Source organism: Chiloscyllium plagiosum, unplaced genomic scaffold (genome assembly GCF_037043375.1).
Source record: "Chiloscyllium plagiosum isolate Xiang-an unplaced genomic scaffold, Cpla_swu_hap1 HiC_scaffold_17, whole genome shotgun sequence".
In the NCBI taxonomy this organism is placed as follows: domain Eukaryota; kingdom Metazoa; phylum Chordata; class Chondrichthyes; order Orectolobiformes; family Hemiscylliidae; genus Chiloscyllium; species Chiloscyllium plagiosum.
This window is the reverse complement of record NW_028270155.1, coordinates 29,802,627-29,828,591: the sequence shown is the minus strand read 5'-3', so window position 1 is coordinate 29,828,591 and position 25,965 is coordinate 29,802,627. Positions and strand designations below refer to the sequence as shown.

The 25,965-nt window shown below is 41.4% G+C and overlaps 1 protein-coding gene across 2 annotated transcripts in view; it reads left to right on the top strand.

Annotated features, from left to right (window-relative positions):
- Positions 1-25,965, top strand: part of wwp2 (WW domain containing E3 ubiquitin protein ligase 2) — a 204,434-nt gene that overhangs the window by 8,214 nt on the left and 170,255 nt on the right. The window contains exons 1-2 of one of the 2 annotated variants that reach the window (XM_043706701.2): positions 8,896-9,045; positions 14,998-15,081. In XM_043706701.2, coding sequence (XP_043562636.1) covers positions 8,964-9,045; positions 14,998-15,081 — 166 coding nt within the window. In that variant the 5' untranslated portion in view covers positions 8,896-8,963. Of the gene's footprint in view, positions 1-8,895; positions 9,046-14,997; positions 15,082-25,965 lie in introns of those variants that run through there. The other variant, XM_043706703.2, reaches the window with a different exon arrangement.

Below are 25,965 nucleotides of genomic sequence, written 5' to 3'. Positions count from 1 at the left end.
CTTTTAAAACACAAGGGAGAACCCAATTACACTGTTCTGGGAAAATAACAAAGCTTATGCTTTGTGCTGCCCTGAAAAATATTTTGGACAAATATAACAATCTGTTTTAAAAAAGCAAAGTCTGAAAATGGCTATAATTTCCATCTTTCCCATAATATGATGCATGATGAAAAAGCAACAATGCTGCTGGAAAAAAAGATAGGTTTGACAAAATAGTGGTTCAGTACTCTTGGAAACTGACGGTTTTTATTTCAACAGGTGAAGTGAAATAGACAATTTAATGTCTTGTACTTAAACTTAATGTGGGCTAATGAAACTGCGAGAAGTAAGTAGTAATAAGAACATAGACATTTTAAATAGATTGATCATTTGGCTTGTATATATGTGTTTTGTATAAAGAAAACAAACTTTCTATAGACTCTGTTGACATTGCTGTCAAATGGCTTAAGGACTAATAAATGCAACAAAGTATTTGAGTTAGAGTAATTGTGTAGATAATTGCGCAACTCCTCTACACAAACTAAGACTAAAAAAAGGCATAGCTGATCTTAATTTTTTGAGTTAATATTAATTTAGGGAAACACATCCTGCTGCACTTGGCGTAGAGTCTCAGGATCCTGAACAACGTAAGTCACCAAAATGGGCAAATAAGAGTGTCAAGTAAAAAGTGAGGACTGCAGATGTTGGAGATCAGAATTGAAAAGTGTGGCGGTGGAAAAGCATATCAGATCAGGCAGCATTCGAGGGGCAGGAGAGTTGATGTTTCGGCGTAAGCCTTTCATTAGGACATCCAGGTCTGGGATCGGCAAGACACTAATGAAACTGCTACTAATAAGTCACATTATCTAACTGTTCTGCAGTCCTAAAAACTAGAATGCTTTCTGGTGGAAATGATTGTCTCATCCGCTACATGTGTGATTGAGAGTGAAAAGCTCACCTGTTAAGTCATCTGACGCGATAATGCAAAGACTTCCCTGCTTTTCATTTCAATGTAAATTCTTATTTGCAAAAGAAAACAGCCTTTAATTTGTTTAAATGTCTTGAGTTAATGCTTAGAAAGTTTCTGGCTAAATTTTGAGATTTTTCCAATACTGTACAAGGCACTAGTCAGAACACAGCTGGTATACTGTGAACAGCGTTGGGCCTCTTATCTGTGGAAAAGGTATATGTATACTGGCATTGGAGATGCACAGAAGGTACTCTAGGCTGATACTATGATGATTTTACTGTCTTTAGCAAAGGTTGAGTTGATTTGGCTTGTGCTCAGAATTTCGATAAATGAGAGGGGATCTTATCATACAAGATTGTTAGATGACTTGACAGAGTAGATGCAGAAGGGTTGTTTCCCCGGTGAGAGAGTCGAGGACTAGAGGACATAATCACAGAATAAGGGGGTCGCACATTTTAAGACAGAAATGAGAAGGTTTTTTTTGAGAGTAGCGAACCTGTGGAATGCTTTACTATAGAGGGGCATTAAGTATATTCAAAGATGAGAGAGACAGCTTTTTAATAAGTAATGGAGTCAAAGATTATAGAGAGAAGGCAGGAAAGTGGTATACTGAATTATTAAATCCAGCCATGATCTTATTGAATGGTGGAGCAGACCTGATAGGTTGGATTAGAGTGGTGCTGGAAAAGCACAGCAGGTCAGGCAGCATCCGAGGAGCAGGAAAATCGACGTTTTGGGCAAAAGCCCTTCATCAGGAATAGAGGCAGGGAGCCTCCAGGGTGGGGAGATATGTTGGAGGGGGTCAGAGAGGACTTCCTGGACCTCTCCATCTCCATTAATGATGACCGACTTGACACTGACATTTTTTACAAACCCACCGACTCCCACAGCTACCTGGATTACACCTCTTCCCACCCTACTGCTTGCAAAAATGCCATCCCGTATTCCCAATTCCTCCGCCATATCTGCTCCCAGGTGGACTAGTTGCACCACAGAACACACCGTTTGGCCGCCTCCTTCAGAGACCACAATTTCCTTTCCATGTGGTTGAAGATGCCCTCCAACGCATCTCATCCACATCCCGCACCTTTGCCCTCAAACCCCACCCCTCCAACCGTAACAAGGACAGAACCCCCCGGTCCTCACCTTCCATCCTACCAACCTTCGCATTAACTGCATCATCTGCCACCTCCAAACGGACCCCACCACCAGAGATATATTTCCCTCCCCACCCCTTTCCGCAAACACCGTTCCCTCCGTGACTACCTGGTCAGGACCACGCCCCCCCCCCCCCTCAAAAACCCACCCTCCCATCCTGGCACCCTCCCCTGCCACCACAGGAATTGCAAAACCTGCGCCCACACCTCCTCTCTCTCATCTCCATCCAATGCCACAAAGGAGCCTTCCGCATCCATGAAGTTTCACCTGCACATCCACCAATGTCATTTCCTGTATCTGTTGCTCCCATTGCGGTCTCTTCTACATTGGGAGACTGGACGCCTCCTTGCAGAGCGCTTTAGGGAACATCTCCAGGACACCCGCACCAATCAAGCCCACCACCCCAACATTTTAACTCCCCCTCCCGCTCTGCCGAGGACATGCAAGTCCTGGGCCTCCACCACGGCTCCCTTACTACCCGACGCCTGGAGGAAGAACGCCTCATCTTCTGCCTCGGAGCACTTCAACCCCAGGGCATCAACGTGGACTTCACCAGTTTCCTCATTTCCCCTCCCCCCAGTTCCAACCTTCCAGCTCAGCACTGTCCTCATGACCTGTCCTACTTGCCAATTTCCCTTCCCACCTATCTGCTTCACTCTCCTCTCTGACCTATCACCTTCACCCCCATCCCCATTCACCTATTGTGCACTTTGCTACCTATCCCCCTCTCCCCCCCCCTCCCCCCCCCCCCCCCACCCCCAACTTCTCTCTCCACCCTGGAGGATCCCTGCCACCATTCCTGATGAAGGACTTTTGCCCGAAACATCTATTTTCCTGCTCCTTGGATGTTGCCTGACCTGCTGTGCTTTTCCAGCACCACTCTAATCTAAACTCTGGTTTCCAGCATCTGCAGTCCTCACTTTTGTCTAGACCTGATAGGTTGAATGCGGGTCAAGAACGTCAAGTTCCTAGGAGTGACAATAATCAACAATCGGTCCTGGAACTCCCATATAGATGCAAAGGTCAAGAAGGCGCAACCACGTTCTCCTCTTCCTCAGGAGGCTGAGGAAATTTGACATGTTTATAAGGACCCTCACCAACTTCTACAGATTCACCATAGAAACCATTCTATCTGGATCCATAATCACTTGGTATGGCAATTGCTCTGCCCAGGACAGTAAGAAACTACAAAGTTGTGCACCTACCCAGACCTTCACGCATGCCAACCTCCCATCCATGGACTCTATCTAAGTTCACATTGCCATGGAAAGGCAGTCAACGACATCAAAAACCCCTTCCCATCTCCGTAATACTCTCTTCCAACCTTGTCCATCAGGCAGAAGATATAGACGCTTAAACACACATACCAACAAGTTCAAGAACAGCTTCCCCATTGTTTTTAGACTGTTGAATGGATGTCTAATTTCAAATCTAATGTTGTTATTACTTTTGTGCACCTCCTGGTGCAGCTGTAACTTTGTATGTCATGCTCTGTCATATACCCTATGATTTACACGTATGATCTGCCTGTACTGCATGTGAAACAAATCTTTTTACTGTATTTACAGTAAATCAAATAAATTAAATGGCCAACTTCTGCTCCTTAAGTCTTAATCCAATCTACATAAAGATTAAAGGCATCAATGTTTAATATTTCATGCTATTATCTTCAGATGTGTCTTTGTCCCTCTGTTGGGGGGCTACAGACTACTCCTCCCCTTCCCCTCTGTATTTGAATTGAATTTATTGTCACATGTACCGATGAACAGTGAAAAGCTTTGTCTTGCAAGCAATACAGGCAGATCACACAGTTAAATAACATAGATAAGTAAACAATAGGTAAACAGCGGCAAAAACAAAAACACAGGTACAGGCGAAGGTTAAGCATTTGTGAGTCCATTCAGTATTCTAACAACAATAGGATAAAAACTGTTTCGAAACTATCTGGTGCATGTGTTCAGGCTCCTGTACCTTCTCCCCGATGGTAGAGGTTGTAGAAAAACATTGCCAGGGTGGGCTGGATCATTGAGAATCCTGGCGGCCTTTCCTTGACAGCAGGCCTGGTAGATGGATTCTATAGATGGGAGGTTGGCCTTTGTGATTGTCCGGGCTGAGTTCACCACTCTCTGTAACTGTCTCCGATCTTGAATGGTACAGTTGCCATACCAGGTAGTGATACATCCAGGCAGAATGCTCTCTCTGGCGCACCTATAAAAGTTGGCAAGGGCACTCGCTGACATGCCAAATTTCCTCAGGTGTCTGAGGAAGAAGAGACGTTGTTGGGCCTTTGTAACCAGTGCGTCCACATGAAGAGTCCAGGAAAGCTTGTTGTTGATGACCACTCCTAGGAGCTTGACACTCTCCATTCGTTCCTCCTCTGTGCTGTTAATGTGTAGGTTGGCATGAGTAACATCCCGCCGAAAGTCAATAATGAGTTCCTTGGTTTTGCCGGTATTGAGGGCTGGGTTGTTCTCAGTGCACCGTTTTTTCCAGGTCTTCTTCCTCCCGTCTGTAGTCTGTTTCATCGTCATCTGAGATTTGACTATGATGGTGTCATCAGTGAACTTGTAAATGGCATTAGTCTGGTATTTGGCGACGCAGTCATGGGTTTACGTGAGTACAGTAGAGGGCTGAGTACGCACCCCTGGAAGGCTCCAGTGTTGTGTTAGTGAGGATGAAATATTGTCCCCAGACTTCACTGTGGCCTGTGGGTCAGGAAACTAAGGATCCAGTTGCAGAGAGTGGGGCTTAGTCTGAGACCACTAAGTTTAGTAATCAGTCTCGAGGGGACAATAGTGTTGACTGCAGTTCAGCCTTCAATGAGTAAGGTTCTTCCTAGCTGTTCTTGGTGTCAAGATGTTCTAGGGAGGAGTAAAGAGCAAGTGATATGGCATCTGACATGGATCTGTTGGTCTGATAGGCGAATTGGACTGGATCAAGAGTAGTGGGGAGGCTGGAGTTGATTAATGCCATATGCCATGACCAGCCTTTCAAAGCACTTCATGACCATCGAAATTGGGGCCACTGGGCGGTAGTCATTGAGACATGCTGCATGAGCGCCTTAGGCACAGGGATGATGTTGGCCCTCTTGAAATAGGCAAGGATAGTGGCCTGCTGCAAGGAGAGGTTGAAGATGTGCTCTGCCGGTTGATCTGCGCATCTGAGTGCACAGCCTAGTACTCTGTCTGGGCCCATCGCTTTACTTGGATTCAAACGAAGGAAAATTGATCTGACCTCTGATGCAATGACTGTTGGGATAGGTTCGTAAGGACTTGTTGGAATAGGTGTTACCTCCCTGCCAAAATTCTGCTCAAAGCGAGCATAGAAGGTGTTGAGATGATCTGGGAGGGATGTGTCATTGTCTTCTATCTTGCACTGTCTCTTTTTAGAACCTATGATGTCATTTCAGTCCTTGCCATAGCTGTCGGGTGTCTGTCTGGGTCTCTAGTTTGGATCGATATTGGTCCTTGGCTGTCTTAGTGTCTCTGCAAAGGTCATATTTGGATTCCTTATACTTGAGTGGGTCTCCTGATCTAAAGGCCTCATACCTGTTTTTTTTAGCAGGTTCTGTATGTCCTGACATCCAGGGTTTCCTGTTGGGGAACACCTGGGTTGACTTCCTCGGTATGCAGTCCTCCACACACACACTTGCTGATCAAGTCTGTGACGGTGATGGCGTACTTGTCCAAGGTACCTGTGGACTGTTTAAACATGGCCCAATCATATTTTGATACTTGAATATTTAACTTCATATGAAAGACCTAATGGAATATCGGACAATGGTTTACTCTTTTGACTGGAGCCATGGATTTGGGGAATTTATCTAAAAATGTGGTGCTAATGTGAGATGCTTTCAAAGTGATCGCTTTAAAGTCTGCTCCTCTGCCGCAGACCTTTATTCTTGTTAAATTCGGGAGCAGTGAGTTCTCTGACCGTTGGCTTTAAATATGTTCAGCAGTTGCTTTGTTTTTGAGGTAAAAGTCTTTTGTGCAGTCTTGTTGATTAAATTATTTGGGTATATTGATTGTGTAAATTGTTTAACTGGTTAGCACAAAGCAATGTGGGTTTCTAACTGCATCTGTATATAACTTTATTTTAATCAGATTGAAATTTTAAATATTCTGGTGAGCTAACCTAAGTGATAATATAGTATAGGAAGAAATTTAATTGATTAAGGCAGAAGCAAAGTACTGTAGATGCTGGGGATCCGAAATAAAAACAAACAATAATGAAGAACTTCAGCAAGTCTGGCAGCATCTGTGGAGAGAGGAATGTTTTGAATACAAAGAAGTGATATTAGACTCAACATTATGCTGTACAATAATAGTATTTGACTATTAGGATTGATTTTCAGTGGCACATTACAGGATATTTTCTTTCTGGTTGATTCCCTCTGATTTGTACTTGGATCGGCTACTTTCCCAAAGAAAAAGAATTTGATAATCAAGTTAGTTTAGGTATCTTGACATTCATTAAATCCATGCCACTAGTACATTTGATTGACCAAAGAGAAGAAGAATGGTTTATCCCTTTGACATATATTTTTCTTTCTTTCCAATCAATTTCCCATTTTGTTTATAAAGACCATGAACATTCTTTGGTTCAAAGAACACGCATTTGATTTTCTGTCAGCCTGATGTGATTGGGAAGACAAGCAAACAAACTCCAGCAATTTTACTGCAACCAACTCATTCAGCAGCATAACCATAATCATCTAAATCAACTCTTTTCTAACAATACATCAATCATACTGCATCAAATAATCAAGTTACAAAACAGATCTTTTTTAAAAATTGCTTAAGGATCTCTGTGGAAATTGTGGTGGCTGATGCTGTAATTTTTCAAACTTCCTTAGATGCAGGGGTGGTGCCAGGAAACTAGAGGATTACAAATGTTACACACTTGTTCAAAGATTTGTTGTGAGGATATGCCAAGCAACTGTGGACCAGTAAGTTTAACCACTGGCAAGGGCATCTTTTAAAAACTATTTACATAATGAGAAGACATTTTGGTAAATGTGGGTTAGAGAAGGAAAGCTGATATGGATTCGTTCAGGGCATGTTGGGCTGGAATGTTTCCGAGACTTAACAGAGACAGTTGATGAAGATAATGTTGTTGATATGCACATGGACTTCCAACAGGCAGCTGGTGCGTTCTGCATAACAAACGTATGAGCAAAATTACAGCTTATGGAATAAGTGGAACAGTAGTACAGAGGTACAAAATTAATTGACAGGAAACAGTAGTAATAAACTATTATTTTCAGACTATTGGAACATTATAGTGCAGTTCCCAGAGGTCAGTGTTCAGACCCCTGCTGTTCCTGATAAATGTTAATAACTTGGACTTCATGTGAAGAGCACAACATCAACATTTGCAGATCGTGTGAAACTTGGAAATGTTGAGAAGAATGAGGAGGCTTGTTTTAAAATTTAAGACGACATGTTGTAAATCATAGCCTACAAGTTGATCTGGTGTATTTTGACTAAAAGTCAAAACCCATTTTTCTAATCCCAGAAATTAGTTCTCCATATACTTGGCACCCCTCTTCTTTTTTTTTTTAGCTATATGAGTTGATAGTCAGCCTCAATTTTTCACCCACAAGCAATTTACTTTCGTTTGTGGAACCTTAAGTGACTGCAAGTGATCAAACAGGTGAATATGGGCTGCATTTTAAAGATACATGATAGTAGACTTGCTTTCAACTGTAATCTTCCCTCTAAATTGTACAGCCACTCGGAGATTTCTACGCAAGCCAATTGATTATGCTGATGCTGTTCCCAACATTGACGTCACGTTTCAGAGGCCACTGCCATGTACAGACTGAAAAAAATAATTAAGGGGACTTTTAGCACATTGTTTTGGATGTTGATATTTCATTGGTGATCAGGCATGCACTGTTATAACCAACAAAATCAACCCCTGGTCTAGGAATGAACTTTTGATCGACTGACTTGTCTACCATAGATGTCAGCATACAGGTCTGGAATGGACAGATAGTATAATACAGAGAAATGTGAAGTGATTCATTTTGGTAGAAGAAGATGCAAAGACTATACAAAATAAAGGATACAATTCTAAAGGAGGAGGAGTAGAGGAATTGGAGTGTATCTGTGCATTAATCATGGAAGGCGATAAGGCAAGTGGAAAAACCGGTAGTAAAGAAGTGGGATTTTCAGCTTTATAAATAGGACACAGTGAACTTTGTGTCCGATTCTGGGTACCATAAGAAGCTGTGAAGACAGTGAGAGGGTGCAGAAAAGATTAATTTAAGGATGTGGAACTACAATTATACTGACAATTGGAGAAGCTAAGACTGATCTCCTTGAAGTAGAGAAGCAGCAGTGGACATGGAAATCTCCTTTACATAGCAGGTGATTAGGATCTGGAATGCATTACTTGTGTGATGGAAGCAGATTCAATCATAGCATTCACAAAGTAATTAGATCATTACCTGAAATGGAAAAGATTGCAGGGCTAAGAGGAAATAATAGTGTATTTGGGTCTTGGTGAGGTGATTTTGTGAAGAACTAATGGTGAGCTGAATGTGGTCCCCTCTGTGTTTTGACTATTTTATGATTCTATGGTTGTCTCGAGCAATTGCTGTGTTTGGGAAAAATGACTTGCAGCATTGCATTCTTTAAAAAGAAAAGAAAATCGATCCAATATGAGGAAACAGTTTTCTCGTAAAGTATGCTGAATATATTGGAGTTTGAGTACAATCACAGTCAATGGACAAACAATTTCCACCTGCTTTTAATGACTAATTTTTAAAAATTAATTCACAGAATTCGGGCATCACTGAGCCGGCATTTATGTTGGATTTGAAACCAGAGCATTACCCTGGGTCTAAGGAATGGTATCCAGTGATAATACCAGTACACTATCACCTCCCCAAGGACCAAGCTTACCAAATACGAGCTGTTCATCTTACATTCGTAAGGAAAAAACTCAATGCCAATTTCAAGTTGTCATTTTTACATGGAAAAGGGTGCTGATTGCTTGGTAAATTGACTCTGACTTCTATATGGCAATGCCCTGGAGAAAACAAAAAGGAATTATGGGCTCCCAAGCTAATTCAAAATGGAGTGAGACTTCAATATATTTTGTTTGCAGAGAACAAGTCCCTGTGTATGAATAAATGTTGCATCTAGCAAGCATAAATGGGTCACTTTAGAAGCCATAAGTTAAATTGGTTGTTAGTGTAGCTACTCATAATTTCAGGATAGTTCAACAAGTACTGCAGTCATGGAACATCATGTAACAGAACGTTTATTTTGGATTTTTCAAGTGTGGGCATTGTGTACAGTCAGTACTCTGCCTAAAGCAATATGTTTGGTTTGAATAGCCAATCACTGAGGGGTATGGCCTCTCTGCTTGAACCACATGAATATTGTGTGTTAGTGTTAGAATCCTTTCTGATTTTTCATTATTTAATTTTTATTAATATTATCATTTTTGGTTTGGAGTTGAGACCTGAAGTGACTGTTGCACTGAGCAGCAGCTTGTTTTTTAAAAAAGGAACAAATACCTGATGTACTTATATATGGTATGATTTGTCTGATTAGCATGCAAAACAGTACTTTTCACTGTCTCTTGGTATATCTGACAATAATAAATTGAATCAAATTAATCAAGTAAATCAGGATCAGAATGGCCATTGTCCTGCAAAATATCTTTAATGGGCTCCTTGCAAACTTGACACAAACAACTAGGGCCTTTTTCCAAAATTGCTGGTAAGGTCAATTTTATAATATGCAGAGTTGTACTGATTTGATTTCAAAACGTGAGCATGGTTCAGCTGCTGATGTATCACCTCTGAACCAGAAGTTTTTAGGTTGGAGCCTTAGTATAGAACTTCAGTACATTATCTTGATTGACAATTCAATGAAATTTGAGATTCAGAACCTTGATTTAATAGTTAAGCTGATGTGACCTCAGTTTTTTAGGTTAAAATGACATCGCTGATTTAACTATTTCAATAGATGCATCATGCTGATATTGCTGTATGTTAACTTGCTTTAGTCTTGTCCTCGCTCTACTCTGCCAGAATGACTTTTTCAAGTAAGTGTTTATACATCAGCAGCTGAACCATGCTCACGTTTTGAAATCAAATTGGCATTTATTGCCAGTCCCCAGTTGTCTTGGAGGTGGTCATGAACTGCCTTCTTGAACTGCTGCTGTCCATTGGGGTAGACTCACTATGCCCTTAGGGAGGGAATTCCAGGGCTGCCAACAATACCCATACCCCAGGAGTGAATAAATAAAGGTAGAAAATGGATAAATGCAACTAAAACAGAATCTTGGAGCCTATTAAAGTTTTGGGGCCATGTGCTTTGAAAGTTTAAAGGCTAATAAAGTTGGCAAAAAAAAGTGCATTCTGGAGAGAGATTTTTGTTTTAGGAAGTAGAGCTAAATTAATTTTCAGGGTAGATCACATGGTATACAGGGAGAATTTGCCATTTGAATACTAGATAGGCTCAAAGGTAGGTAACTGGTGGTGGTGGTGGAGCGTTGCTTTTTGCACTGGAGGCCTGTGACCAGTGGTGTGCTATAACAATCGGTGCTGGGTCCACTGCTTATTGTTATTTATATAAAATGATTTTGATGTGAATATAGGAGATATGATCAGTAAGTTTGCAGATGACACCAAAATTGATAGTGTGGTGGACAGTGAAGAAGGTTAGCTCAGAATACAACAGGACCTTGATCAGATAGGCAAATGGGCTGAGGAGTGGCAGATGAGCCTTAATCTGGATAACCGTGAGATGCTGCATCTTGGAAAGGCAAATCAGAGCAGGACTTATATATTTAATGGTTAAGGCCTTAGGGAGTGTTGCTGAACAAAGAAACCTTGGAGTGTAGGTTCATAATTCCTTGAAAATGGAGTCACAGGGTAATGAAGAAGGCATTTGGTATGCTTGCTTTTATTGGTCAGTGCATTGAGTATATGAGTGGGGAAGTCATGTTGTGGCTGTTCAGGACATTGGCTATGCCACTTTTGGAATACTGCATTCAATTCTCGTTTCCCTGCTATCCCAAAAATGTTGTTAAACTAGAAAGGGTTCAGAAAAGACTAACAAGGATGTTGCCAGGTTTGAAGGTTTGAGCTATAGGGAGAGGCTAAATAGGCTGGGGCTGTTTTCCCTGGAGCGCCTGAGGCTGTGGGGTGACCTTCAAGAAGTTTATAAAATCATGAGGGTCATTGATAGGTTGAAGAGTTACGGTTTCTACGGAGTTCAAGACTAGAGTGCATAAGTTTGGGTTGGCAAGAAAGGTTTAAAAGGAACATAGCAGACAACCTTTTCATACAAAGGGTGGTGCGTGTATGGAATAAACTACCAGAGGAAGTGGTGGAGGCTGGTTTAATTACAACATTTAAAAGGCATCTGGATGGGTATATGAATAGGACGGGTTTAGAGGGAGAAGGCCCAAATGTTGGCAAATGAGACTATAGATTAATTTAGGATGTCTGGTTGGCATAGATGAGTTGGACTGAAGGGTCTATTTCTTTGATATACCTCTCTATGACTTTGTTCAGTAAACCCATCAATAAAGAAATTGGAAATTAATTTAATGGTCAGTTTGAGGACAATCTAGAGCAGGTGCCATGATCCTGGAGTTGTGTTTTCTGTTGTTTGCAGAAAGAAGTGAGAATTATAAAATCCCTACAGAATCAAAGAAACAAAGAAAATGACTTAGTTCTTTACTCCATTTACAGATCTAACTTCTTTAACCTTTACTGAATTTCACAAAGTTAATCTCTTTATGAATCTTGTGAGAACAACAGATGGAAGATGAAGTGAGTGAGTGGCAAAATCTATAGTCGGCCTTGCACCTAATCACACATTGTTTCCGGACACTTTACATTGCTTTTGGGTGGGATTGATGGGGGTTGTGTCTTGTGTGCATGACTGACTGATACAAAACCCTGTATAAAGGAAGGATGGTTCCCTTGTTCAGGGAGCCTCGCTTGACACGCTCCGCAAACATTGCGAAGAATGTTAAGTGATCCTCCAAAAGCTTGGACTTGCTTAAGTAAACCGTGGCTGTTCACAGAAGTTGGTGTGTTGCAGTTGCATCAAGCACGAAGGAAACCTCACAACTGCTACCTTTTTGTGCAGAAGCACAATCAAAATGTCTATTACCAACAGGTTTCTAACAATGAGAGAGCAAGGATTGCAGATGCTGGAAATCAGAGTGAATAGATGTGAAGCTGGAAGAGTACATCCAGATGCTGTGACCTGCCGTGCTCTTCCAACTTCATATCTATTGACTCAGGTTTCTGACAAAGTTGTGAAGAAACGCTTACAGTTGAAGCAACTGTTTGATGATTCTCTTTTAACTTTTTTTCTTTGCCAGTGCTGCAAGATTACCTGAAGGTTCATTATGAGCAGAAATTAATTTCCTTAAAATTACAATGCTGAGAATTAGCCAAGCCCAATTTAAAAACAAAGTTAAAGAAGTCAATTAGATTCCTAATTGATTGATTGAATATCTGACACATATTGTTATGATTCTTTCAGGGACAATTATTTTTATAAGAAGAAATCTGAACACCCATATGCATTATTTGGCAGAATAGCACAAGATTTCATGTTTGCATGTTTGGTAAACGAAAGCTATACACAAAAAAAATTTTGAAAAACAAGCAGTACTAACAATGCTAAACTTACAAAGAATTAAGTTAAACTTAGTTCTAATTTTCAATTTAATTCACCCTCCCCAAAGAATTCCCTTATTGTATGAAAACTTGGAAGTTTCAAGATTTGTGTGACCAACCCAAATGATATCCATAACCCTGTGGAATTTACTTTAATTCTCATAATACAGACGTCATCTGAGGTAAGATTCAATGGCCTTGTCAGCATCAACTTTTTGGCTATTTTCTCCTCAGCTTCTTGGCCTTGTTAGCAGATAACTCAATTGTCTTTACATAGCTTTCCAATCTAACTTTTTGTGTAAGGCTCTGTGAGGACCATTGTAGTTTTCTTTTCCCTATAAACTGTGAGAACAAATCCTCCAACTGCTTTTTCCTAACAAAATCTAACTGAAGCTCCACCTGCATTCCACATAGCAAGCAATAACATTGTTTTCTTTGCATTAAATGCAGGTGTAATTAACATTTTTTTGACTGTTCCCCATTTGATGAATTGAAACCTGTACTTTGACCAAAACTGCAGTTGCCTAGCCGTTATCAAACTGAGCTGCTTGCTTTTGTCTGCCATTTGACAGATCAATAAAGTCTTCCACTGCTAAAGTCACAATGATAAGACAGGCTTAAAGACGCAAATTCTCTTGGAAATCTGATTAACTTATTTGACGAATGACACGGTTCTTTGGTTCTCATAGAATCATAGAATCCCTACAATGTGAAAGCAGACTATTTGGCCTGTCGAGTTCATACTGACCCTCCAAAGAGCATCCCACCCAGACCAAGCCCCCTAACCTATCCCTGTAACTTCATACCTACTTTGGCGAATCCACCAAACCTATACATCCCTGGACATGATGGATAATTCAGTATGGCCAATCCACCTAACTTGCCAATCTTCTGGATTGTGGGAGGAAACCAGAGTGCCTGAAGGAAACTCATGCAGACACGCAGAATGTGCAAACTCCACGCAGTCACCTGAAGCTGGATTCGAACCCGGGTCCCTGGCACTGTGAGGCAGCAGTGCAAACCACTATGTTGCCCCAGTTCTGTAACCCAAATTAATTATTCATAATTCTCATGAGTTGTTATGACTGTTTCCGAGAATATATAGCTTTGAACTTACTTCTGAGATAATGATGAATACTTTGGCTCTACTCAAATATTCAGCAATGGGCCTTGCATTGTTTGTTGTGTATTATTAACTCTTGATCTAAGACAAGCACAGGTTAATTAACTTAGGCTTTTTAGATTTTTCTTCAAATTAACAAGCAAAATTAATTTAAACTCCATGTCTTAACCAGCATGTACGATTTAAAAACATTTAGTTATTAAGCTGTATTCTAAAGCATATGAATTATGAACTATATTTTTGCAATATTCACTTGAATTAATATTGTTTAAATGGAGTGATTCCAAGGAAAATGTTTCTCCTATGTTTTTTTTTTAAACTAATGACTGGTTCCTTTTTTGGGAGAAATGTATCTTCAGATTAAATGGCTTACATATGAGGATAAGTGATTAAACTGTATAACTGTGCTGATTTATTCAATATATTTGGAATTTTTTATTTGTAATACAATCCAAACCTTATTACATTGTTAACAGATCATTGTTTGATGTAGAATTTGATAACTACCACTTGTAAAGTTGCACCAGTTTGTTTTGTGTTGATAAGAGGTTTTTCATGGTTGCCTAAGCTATATCTGGTTTACAGGTCATAACAACCTACACAAATATGACTTATGAAATGGGGTTTGTGATACATTTTGTTGAACATTGGGCTTGAGCAGAAGAGAGAAATTGGCTGTTGCTGAAAACTATTTTTGCATTCATTTGGTGTCTCTGAAATGCTTTTAACAATTCGTTTGTTACGTGGTCTGATTCAGCAGCATTGTGTACATAAATTTACATTTGATTTACGCAGACTATTATTCTGCATCCTATCTTGTAATCTGTATGAGCAGTTGGTAATTTGGTTTACATTCAGTCGAGCAATGCATGGAGAGAAAACAATGTTAATCTTGAAGTAGAAAGAAAAGATTGTGCATTTGTACTGTAGAAATAGCACAAGTGATAATTAGCTACCACTGCAAATGTAGGCTGGAGAATTTAACAAATTTAGGAGAAAAATTGAGAGGTCTGAGAATTTTTTTATAGCAACAAAATACAATCCAAAGCTGGTATGAATAATATTTCATTTAACTGGATTTTTTCTTTTTTTTACTCCCTTTAGCGTGGTGTGACGTCATGGCAACTGCCAGTTCTAATGCTGGTGGGAATGACCAAGCTTTCGAAAAGTCACAGTTGATTATAAAAAGTAAGTCAGAGTTGGTTAATGTTACAGTTTTACAGTTACAGTAACCTCTCCAAATATCTGCCTTTTACTTTATTGTGGGAAAAGTGATTGGTTCTGGACATCATAAGCATGGACAAATTTTATTTCTCTGGATTGGTTAAACGCAACTCTGCCAACCTGGAGTGGAATTTAGTAGAATCGCCGTAAATTAATATTGTTACAATAGTCATAAAATGAGTAATAGGAGTAGGAGAACCATTCAGTCCCTTGTCTCTGTTCCACCATTTAATAAGATCATTTTTGCTCTGTGGCCCGACTCCATGTGCCTGCCTTTGGTTCATATCCCTGAGTACCTTTGCTGAACAAAAATTTCTGTACTCAACAAAGGTCTTAGTTTTATCCCTCTGCAGCCCCACATTAATGAATTTCAGGCACAACATGACGTTGAGCTCTCCTTCCATCGCCTTTGCCTCCATGCCCATTTCTTTGGACAAGAGTCGTCTCCCCATCGATCAGACCCCTTTGCCCACCTCCAACACTTTCCCTCCAACTGGACCCCTCCCTCTGGCCTTTTACCTGCACTCAACCTGTTCATCGATAACTGTCAATGTCATATTAGTCACTTCTATTTCTTTGCACCTGTTCCAACTTGTCTCCCCCTGAACTGATTGCACACCATGGTCTCCGATCCTGACTTTGTAATTAAGCCTGTTGATATGGGTAGTGCAGTTGTTGTGTAGCAGACAAACCTTGATATTGCAGAGGTTGAGTGCTAGCTCTCAGATAGCTCCTAGAATTGCACCGTAAACAATGATCCCACCATGGAACATCAGGCTACCGTGTCCATAACAGTCACTAACCACATTTCATCTGGTGATCTCCCCTCCCACTGCCTCCAAGCTCAGTCTCCCAACCACTCAGCACGTTTTCTACCTCCTTCCCAAAATCCACAAACAGAATTGCTCGGGCAGACCCATTGTTTTTGCTTGCTCCTGCTCCACAGAACTCATCTCTTCCTATCTCATCTCAGTTTTCTCTACCCTTGCCCAGTCCCTTCTGACCTAGATCTGCAATTCCTTTGTCAGTTTCAGAATTTCCAGTTTGCGGCCTCAGGCTGCCTCCTCTTTACCATGGACGTGCAATCCCTTTACACGTCCATCCCCCATCAGGATGGACTCAGGGCTGTCTGCTTCCTCCTGGGGGAAAAAAAAATTCTGAGCTGTCCCCATTTTCCATCACCTTCCTCTGCCTGACCAATCACTTTGAACCACTTCCCTTTTATTCCTCTCACCTTCTTCAGGTCAAAGGGGTGGCTATGTTACCCGCATGGGCTCCAGTTAGGTCTGTGTCTTTATGGAATATGTGGCAAATTCCTTGTTCCAGTCCTATTTGGGCCCCCACCCACAATATGTCAATGTAAGCATCGTTGCTGCTTCCCTCTCTCTTCCTGAATTGGAAAGGCTTATCAATTTCGTTTCCAATTTCCACCCTGCTCTCATCTTCACCTGGTCCATTTCTGACTTCTCCTTTCCTCGACATCTCTCTTTCCATTTCTGGGGATAGGTTGTCAACCAAGCTCCACTGTATCCTCACCAACTCCCACACTTGCCTTACCTTCTCACCCTGCATCCTGCAAAGATTCTATTCCATTCTACCAGTTCCTCCATCTCTGACGCTTCTCTTCTAATGATGCCAACTTCGACAAGGGGGTCTCTGAAATGTCCCACCTTCTTTCTCAACAGAGGATTCCCCAGCACCACAGTTGACAGGACTATCAGCCGGGCCTGACCCATCTTCCACACATTAGATCTCATCCCCTCTCTCCCTCACATAACAGCAATTGGGTCTCCCTCATCCTCAACTACCATCACACCAGTATCTGCATCGAGAGCATCATGAGTCGCCATATCCACCACCTCCAACAGGATGTCACCACCAGAGACACATTCACTTCTCCTCTCTTGTCAACCTTTGGCAAGGACCATTGTCTCCAGGACATCGTGGTCCATTCCTCTTTCACTGTCAACATCCCCTGCAGTCCAATTGTACCTTCTCCTGCAACCACAGAATGGATAACACCTGCCTGTTTACTTCCTCCTTTTCAGTTTCATGGGCGCAAACATACCTCCCAGGTGAAGCAGCACTTTACCTGCACTTCACCTCCCCACCCATTTTCGCTATCCGCAAAGACCATTCCCTCCGTGACGACCTGGTCAGGTCCACGCACCCCCACCAACCCACCTTCCCATCCTGGCACCTTCCCCTGCCACCGCAGGAATTGCAAAACCTGTGTCAATATCCACCAATATCATTTATTGTATCCGTTGTTCCCGATGCGGTCTCCTCTACATTGGGGAGACTGGACGCCCCGTAGCAGAGCGCTTTAGGGAACATCTCCGGGAGACCCACACCAATCAACCCCACCGCCCAGTGGCCCAACATTTCAACTCCCCCTCCCACTCTGCCGAGGACATGGAGGTCCTGGGCCTCCTCCACCGCCGCTCCCTCACCACCCAACGCCTGGAGGAAGAACGCCCCATCTTCCGCCTCGGAACACTTCAACCCCATGGCATCAATGTGGATTTCACCAGTTTCCTCATTTCCGCTTCCCCCACCTCGCCCCAGCTCCAACCTTCCAGCTCAGCACCGCCCTCATGACGTGTCCTACCTGCCTATCTTCCTTTCCACCTATCCACTCCACTCTCCCCTCTGACCTATCACCTCCATTCCCACCCCCATTCACCCATTATACTCTTTGCTACTTTCTCCCCACCCCCCACACCCCTCTCATTTATCTCTCCACTCTGCAGGCACCCTACCTCTATTCCTGATTAAGGGCTTTTGCCCGAAATGTCGATTTTCCTGCTCCTTGGATGCCGCCTGACCTGCTGTGATTTTCCAGCATCACTCTAATCTAGACTCTGGTTTCCAACATCTGCAGTCCTTGTTTTTATCTTCACTCTATCTATTCTACTCTGTTTGCTGTTCACAATGTGGTCTCCTCTACATTGGGGAAACAGTGTAGACTGGGTGACAGCTTCACAGAACGCATACATTCTGTCTGTAAAGAGACCATGAGCCTCCAGTTGCCTGCCACTTCAACAGACCACCCTGTTCCTTGGCCAATATCTCTGTCTCAGGCTTGCACAATGCTCTGCTGAAGCTCAGCACTTGAGTGCCTTTCCCTACACTTTCCCCCACTCCCACACATCAGGTCTTATTATCACATGGTTTGCTATTACACATAATCCCAATGGTACACATTAGCAACTATTTGTTCTCCTAGGCTTATCACTCCATGTATCTGTTCAACTGTTTTTCTCTGTCTTTGGCTCTATCTCTACCTATTTCTTATTCCTTACCTCCTCCCACCACTTTATCTTCTGCATCAAAGACAACCTTTTCCTTGTTACCATTAGTTCTGAAAAAGGGTCACTGGACCCAAGATGTTAACTCTGATTTCTCTTCACAGATCCTGCCAGTCCTGCTGAATTTTTCCAACAATTTGTTTTTTGTTCTGGATTTATAGCATCTTGCAGTTTTTTTTTCACTTTTAAAGAAATGTCTTTCTGAGATTTAAAATTAACAACTGATCCAGCATCCACTGCGTTTTGTGGCAGATAGTTCTAAACATCTACCACTCTTTCGGTGTAGAAGTTCTTCCGAAGTCTCTCCTGAATCCCCAACCAGTGGATCTCATTTATCTACCCTGTCTTCTCCCATTAGTATATTGAACACTTAGATCAGGTAACCCCTTAACCATCTAAATTCTCAAGAAAACAGTCCTAATTTATGTAATCTCGGTTCATAATCCTGAAGTGCAGGTATCATTCTTATAAACCCTCATTGCACTCCCTCCAAGGCTACTATATCCTTCCAAGGTGTGGTGTCAAGATCTGCTCACAGTACTCCAGGTGGAATCTTACCAGAGTTTTGTAGAACTGTAGCATAACTTCTGCTTCCTTGTACTACAGTCTTGTAGATATAAAGGCAGCATTTCATGTGGTTGTTTGAACACTTTCTGCACCTGCAACATTTTAAAGATCTATGCACCTGTACACCGTCCCTTTAGACATCCACTGTATGCAACTTCTAGAAAGTACCCTCATCTATCTTATTTCAGTCCAAACTGGTTAACCTAACACTTGGTTACATTGAACTCCATCTGTCATAATTTTGACCAATAACTTAGTCTGTCAGCATCTCTCTGTAATTTTATGCTGTCATCTACATTGTCTACAATGCTGCCTAACTTTGTCATCAGTAAATTTGGATATATTTTCTATACCATTGTCCAAGTCATTAATAAATAAAATGAATAATGAGGGCTGAGCACAATTCTTTGAGGAACACCACTGGTCATACCTTGCTAAGTTGAGTACCTACCCATCATCCCTACTTCTGTCTGTCACTCAATCAATTTCTCAGCCATATCAGTAATTTGACCTCAATTCTGTGGTCTCTTACTTCAGTTAACAGTTTCTTATGTGGGACTTAATCAAATATCTTCTGGAGGTCCATATGAACAATGTCCATAGACACTTCTTGTTCAATACCTTAGTCACCCCTTCAAAAACATTCAGTCACTTTTGTCAGGTGTGACCAAGCTGTCATGAATCCATGCTGACTCTCCCTGATTAACTGAAAATGTTCAAGAAGTTCAGTTACCCAATCCTTGAAGAAGTAACAAAGAGGATTGATCAGGGCAGAGCGGGAGATGTGATCTATATGGACTTCAGTAAGGTGTTTGACGAGGTTCCCCATGGAAGACTGGTTAGCAAGGTTAGATCTCACGGAATACAGGGAGAACTAGCCATTTGGTTACAGAACTGGCTGAAAGGTAGAAGACAGAGGGTGGTGGAGGTTGTTTTTCAGACTGGAGGCCTGTGACCAGTGGAGTGCCATAAGGATCGGTGTTGGGTCCACTATTTTTTGTCATTTACATAAATGATTTGGATGTGAGCATAAGAGGTACAGTTAGTAAGTTTGCAGGTGACACCAAAATTGGAGGTGTAGTGGACAGCGAAGAAGGTTACCTCAGATTACAACAGGTTCTTGACCAGTTAGGCCAATGGGCTGAGAAGTGGCAGATGGAGTTTAATTCAGATAAATGCGAGGTGCTGCATTTTGGGAAAGCAAATCTTAGCAGGACTTATACATTTAATGGTAAGGTCCTAGGGGGTGTTGCTGAACAAAGAGACCTTGGAGTGCAGGTTCATAGCTCCTTGAAAGTGGAGTCGCAGGTAGATAGAATAGTGAAGCAGGTGTTTGATATGCTTTCTTTTATTGGTCAGAGTATTGAGTACAGGAGTTGGGAGGTCATGTTGTGGCTGTACAGGACATTGGTTAGGCCACTGCTGGAATATTGCATGCAATTTTGGTCTCCTTCCTATCGGAAAGATGTTGTGAAACTTGAAAGAGCTCAGAAAAGATTTACAAGGTTTTTGCCAGGGTTGGAGGATTTGAGCTATAGGGAGAGGCTGAACAGGCTGGGGCTGTTTTCCCTGGAGCATCGGAGGTTGAGGGGTGACCTTATAGAGGTTTACAAAATTGTTAGGGGCATGGATAGGATAAATAGACAAAGTCTTTTCCCTGGGGTTGGGGAGTCCAGAACTAGAGGGCATAGGTTTAGAGTGAGAGGGGAAAGCTCTAAAAGAGACCTAAGGAGTAACGTTTTCACGCAGAGGGTGGTACGTGTATGGAATGAGCTGCCAGTGGAAGTGGTGGAGGCTGGTACAATTGCAACATTTAAGCGGCATTTGGATGGGTATATGAATAGGAAGTGTTTGGAGGGATATGGTCCGGGTGCTGTCAGGTGGAACTAGATTGGGTTGGGATATCTGGTCGGCATGGACAGGTTGGACTGAAGGGTCTGTTTCCATGCTGTACATCTCTATGACTCTATTGATTGAAAACCAACAATTTCTGCACCATTGTTAAGCTCAGTGGAGTGATGTGCTATTTTTCAATTCTGAGGAACGACTCCTGCATCTAGGGAGCTATTAAAGATTATAGTTAAGGCATCTACAATGTGCTCCCCTACGTCCTTTCATACCCTCACATGGAAACAGTTAGGTGCTGGGATTTGTCACTCTTTAATTCCTCATTAGCTATATTTTACTCGTGTTAATTTTATTCTCTTCCTATTCCTGGTCACTGTTCATTTCCTCAGGACTTTGGACAAGTTTCCTCCTTTTCTACTGTAAATACTGAGACAAAGTAATTATTTAAGGTGTCTGCCATTTCCCCATAATTATTGACAATACTCCCACTTGCAGTCTTCAGCAGGTCGACATTGCTCCTGACCACCACTTGCCCTTTATTAAAGAGTGACAAATCCCAGCACCTAACTAAACCTTCTTATTTTGGTGACCTTGGCAAGTTTCCTTTCATAATCCTTCTTTGTATCTCTTATAAGCTGCTTTGTGGCCCTTTGCTGGCCTTTGTATCTCTCCCATTCATCAGGATTGGTGTTGTTTTTATTTGTACTTCTGTACCTTTTCAATTTTATGCTGTTCCTTATCTCTTTAGTTGTTCTGGCGGTTTTTCTTTCTGTAAAATGGAGCTTTTATCCCTCAGAATTATAAATTGGCTTTTTTAAAATTGTGATAAATATTTCTTTACAAATTCTCCATTGTTATTCACTTGTTTTACTCATTAGTAGATTTCCCAGTATATTGAGTACAGTGTCTGTCTCGTCACCTTAAAGTTGGCCTTACCTAAATCTAAAACTTCAGTAGCTGGATCATGCTTTTTGCTTTCAAATGCTACATTGACCTCTATCATGTTATGACCACTATTTGATAAATATTCATACATCGTTAGTTTAGTCATTAAATCCGGCTCATTACTAAATCTAATATTGCTTGTCCTCTCATTTGTCCAAGACATATTGCTGTAGAAAAACTACCCTGGACACACTCCAGAAACTCACTACCTTTCTGACTTATCTATGTTCAAGTTAGAATCCATTTATAAATAAGAGGAGATGGTGGCCGCTGGTATTATTGCTGGACTATTAATCCAGAGACACAGGTAATGTTCTAGGACAATGGTTTGAATCTTGCCAGAGCAGATGGTGGAATTTAAATTCATTAAAAATCTGGAATTAAGAGTCTAATGATGACCACGAATCCATTGTGAATTGTCAGAAAAAACCCCATCTGGTTCACTATTGCCCTTTAGGGAAGGAAATTGCCATCTTTACCTGTGACTCTACCTCATTCCTCAACATGTGACTCAAGACCCACAGCCATGTGGTTGACTGCCAGTGAAATCTTCATCCCACTAATGAACTTTTAAAAAAGCAGAATCACCTCAGAATTGCCACCAGGGGATCTGTACACAACTCCCATTACAATTTTAAATCTTTTGCTGTTTCTCAGTTCCACCTATGCAGTCTCCACTGAAAATTTCACCTCATTATTATCTTCTCTCACTATTTGAAGTAATTTTGTTTCTAATCACCAAGACTACGCCATCTCCTCTGTCATTTTCCATGACCGTCCTGTAAACCTTTTGTATGAAGCAATGTACTAAATTGGTATTTTTTGTGCCCAATCCTGATGATCTTGCAGCCATGTCTCAGTAATGGAAACTGTGTCATAAACTCCAATTTGAATTTATGCTGCAATTCCTTTAAGTTATTCTTTACACTCCATGCGTTGAAATATAGAACTCTTAGTTGGGTCATACACCTGTCCATCAGCAGTGATGCTTTATTCATCTGTTTATTGCTTCTCTCTTCTGGTTTAATCAATTGCTTCTTACAGTTTTGCCATTACCTGCCAGAACTGAAATAGGATTATTGACGGTTTCTTAACTCTATCATGTTACTTGATTTTGAAACTTTATTGACTTCCCCTGACACATCACCTCCCCAGTTTACTAGTTTAAAGTCCTTGTGAACTACCCTATTTAGCCTTTTCGCTTGGACATTGGTCCCTGTAGTATATTTCCATCCTGTCCCAATACTGATGCTAAATGGAAATGGAACATCCCTTTCCTGCCACCACTCCTTTAAATATGTGTTTACTTCCCTAATTTTCTTATCTCAATGCCAATTTGTTCGGGTAAGAATCAGAGATTAAAAACTTTGAGGTCTTTTTTTTTATTTTTCTGCCTAATTCCTGATATTCTCTAAACAGGACCTTTTACTTAAGTTGTTAGTCTCAACACAGACCACACAACTGGATCCTTCCCCTCCCACTCCAATATCCTTCTCAAGCTGGTTTGAGATGTATCTTACGTTGGCATCAGGCAGGGAACACGCCACGGTGTACTCTCGATCCTGCTTACAAAGGATGTTATCTGAACCCCTAACAATAGAATCCCCTACTAATACCAAGTCTCTTTTTGCCTCCCCTGAATGGCTCCCTGTTCCACGGTCAGTTTTCTCATCTTCCCTGCAGTTCTTTTCCTCATTCACACAGGGAGCAACTACCTCATTCCTGTTGGACAAGGTCAACAGGACCTTGTGACTGTGTCAGTGTGCCTCGAGGATGGGTGCTGGGTCCACTATTGTTCGTCAGATATGTAAATGATTTGGATGGGAATATAGGAGGCATGGCTAGTAGGTTTTGCAGATGACACCAAGATAGATGGTGTAGTAGACAGTGAAGAAGGTTTCTCGGAGTACAATGGGATCTTGATCAACTGGGCTAGTGGGCCGAGGAATGGAAGCTGGAGTTTAATTCAGATAATTGTGAGGTGTCGCATTTTGGTAAGCCAAACCAGAGTAGGACTTACACAGTTAATGGTAGGGCCCTGGAGAGTATTGTCAAACAGAGAGACTTCAGAGTGAGGTATATAATTACTTGAAAGCGGCGTCACAGGTAGACAGGTGGTGAAGAAGGCAGTTGGCAATTTTGCCTTCTTTGGTCAGAACACTGAGTACAGGAGTTGGGATGCCTTGTTACTGCTTAACAAAACATTGGTAAGGTCACATTTGGAGTACTGCGTGCAGTTCTGGTCCCCAGGTGTTATTAAACTGGAAAGGGTGAAAAAAGGATTTACAAACATGTTACCAAGTTTGGAAGATTTGAGTTAAAAAGAGAGGCTGGATAGGCTGGGACTTGCTTCACTGAAGGGTAGGAAGCTGAGGGGTGGACATAGAGAAGGTGACTAGCCAAGGTGCTTCTCTCAGTGTAGGGGAGTCCAAAACTAGAGGGCATAGGTTTAAGGTGAGACAGAAAATATTTAAAAGGGTCCTGAGGGACAACTTTATAACACAGAGATTGTTGCATATATGGAATGAGGTGCCAGAGAAAGTGATAGAGGTGAGTACAATTATAACATTTAAAAGACATTTGGACATGTGTGTGAATAGGAAGGGTTTAGAGGGATATAGACAATTGCAAGCAAATGGGACTAGTTCAGTTTAGGAAACCTGGTTGACATGGATACATTCTGCCAAAGGGCCTGTTTCTATGTGTTCTGTAAAGCAGTGTAGTAGATATAGCATACATGGTATTCGCGAGTTTTGAGAAGATTTGTAGCTCATAGTTGAGTTTCTGGATGTAGGTTTACTCACTGAGCTGGAAGGTCGAGATGTCTTTGCAGCCACTCTCCCCTATGTCAAAGACATCTCTGAAACGACTGCCAGACTACTTGTGATGACCCCTTGGCATCATGGTAGCCCACAAACCCACCAACACACTAAAACAGTAGCTAATGAACTTGAAAGACCCTATACAGACAACAAAGCAAAACTAATGTCATTTACAAAATACCGTGCAAGAACTGGAACAAACACTATATTGGACAAGCAGGCAGAAAACTGGCCATCAGGATATGTGGTCTTGTCATAACTCTATCTCTGGGTCAGAAAGTCCAAGTTCAAGACATACCATGTGATAGCTACAGACATGTGTCATAACATGTCTGTACATGCTTTCTAAAATGAAAGTTATTTGGTTTCTGTTTCACTGGCTTGGAGCTGAATTGATAATGGTAGTAGTGGAAGATTGCCTAAATGTGATGATTGGAAATGAAGAATTATTTCCTGAGAGAAGATTATAATTGGTGTTACTCTGGAGAAGAATGGCTGAAACTAATTGTTAAAAGTCGGTACATGACTCTCCATCAATATTTTATCAAGCTGAATCTTTTGGTGAATAGGAAGTGAAGTGGCTCTGTGACATGAGTTACATCTACGCCAAGAAGAAAGGAAGGTATGACCCTTGCACTGTTTCTTCACACTGGAAGCATTATTAGATGTAAAGTATTCCTGGAGCTGTAGTCTCAACAATTAGAAACAGAATGGGTGGAAATTCTATTTAGAAGTATAGACAAAATTATAAGAAAGGTGACTTATTAAATGCATATGAGGCATGGACAGAATATTATACATTGAGAAAGAACAGCTATTCTAAAGCATATATAATAGCATTTGGCAGAGTAGATCCAAAATGGCAAAAAGCTTATAATTAGATGTTCCTACTTCAATGCTTGCCTTAAAATTGTTGGACTATATTATGAGGTTGTACTATAAGCGGCATTCCCTCTAATTTCTTTTCTTCTATGTGGATCTCCAAACTCTGGGTGCAGCAGCGACTTTTGGAACTAGAAGTCAGTGTTGCAGTCCACACCGACATTGGAGCAGCTTCCTGTGCATCCACGCACCTTACAGGGAATGTTGATTATAACATTAAAAAAATTGAACTCTTAGTTCAAGGATTGTGTATATCGGCTTTTAAAATTTTTACTTAAAGAGAAGAGTAGAATTTATTAATAAAAGAACGGCGGATGCTTTAAATCAGAAACAAAAATAGAAATTGCTGGAAAAGCTCAGCAGGTTTGGTAGCATTGGTAGAGAGAAATCAGAGTTAATGTTTTGGGTCGAGTTCTGAGGAAGAGTCAGTTGACCTGAAACGTTAACTCTGATTTCTGTCTACAGATGCTGCC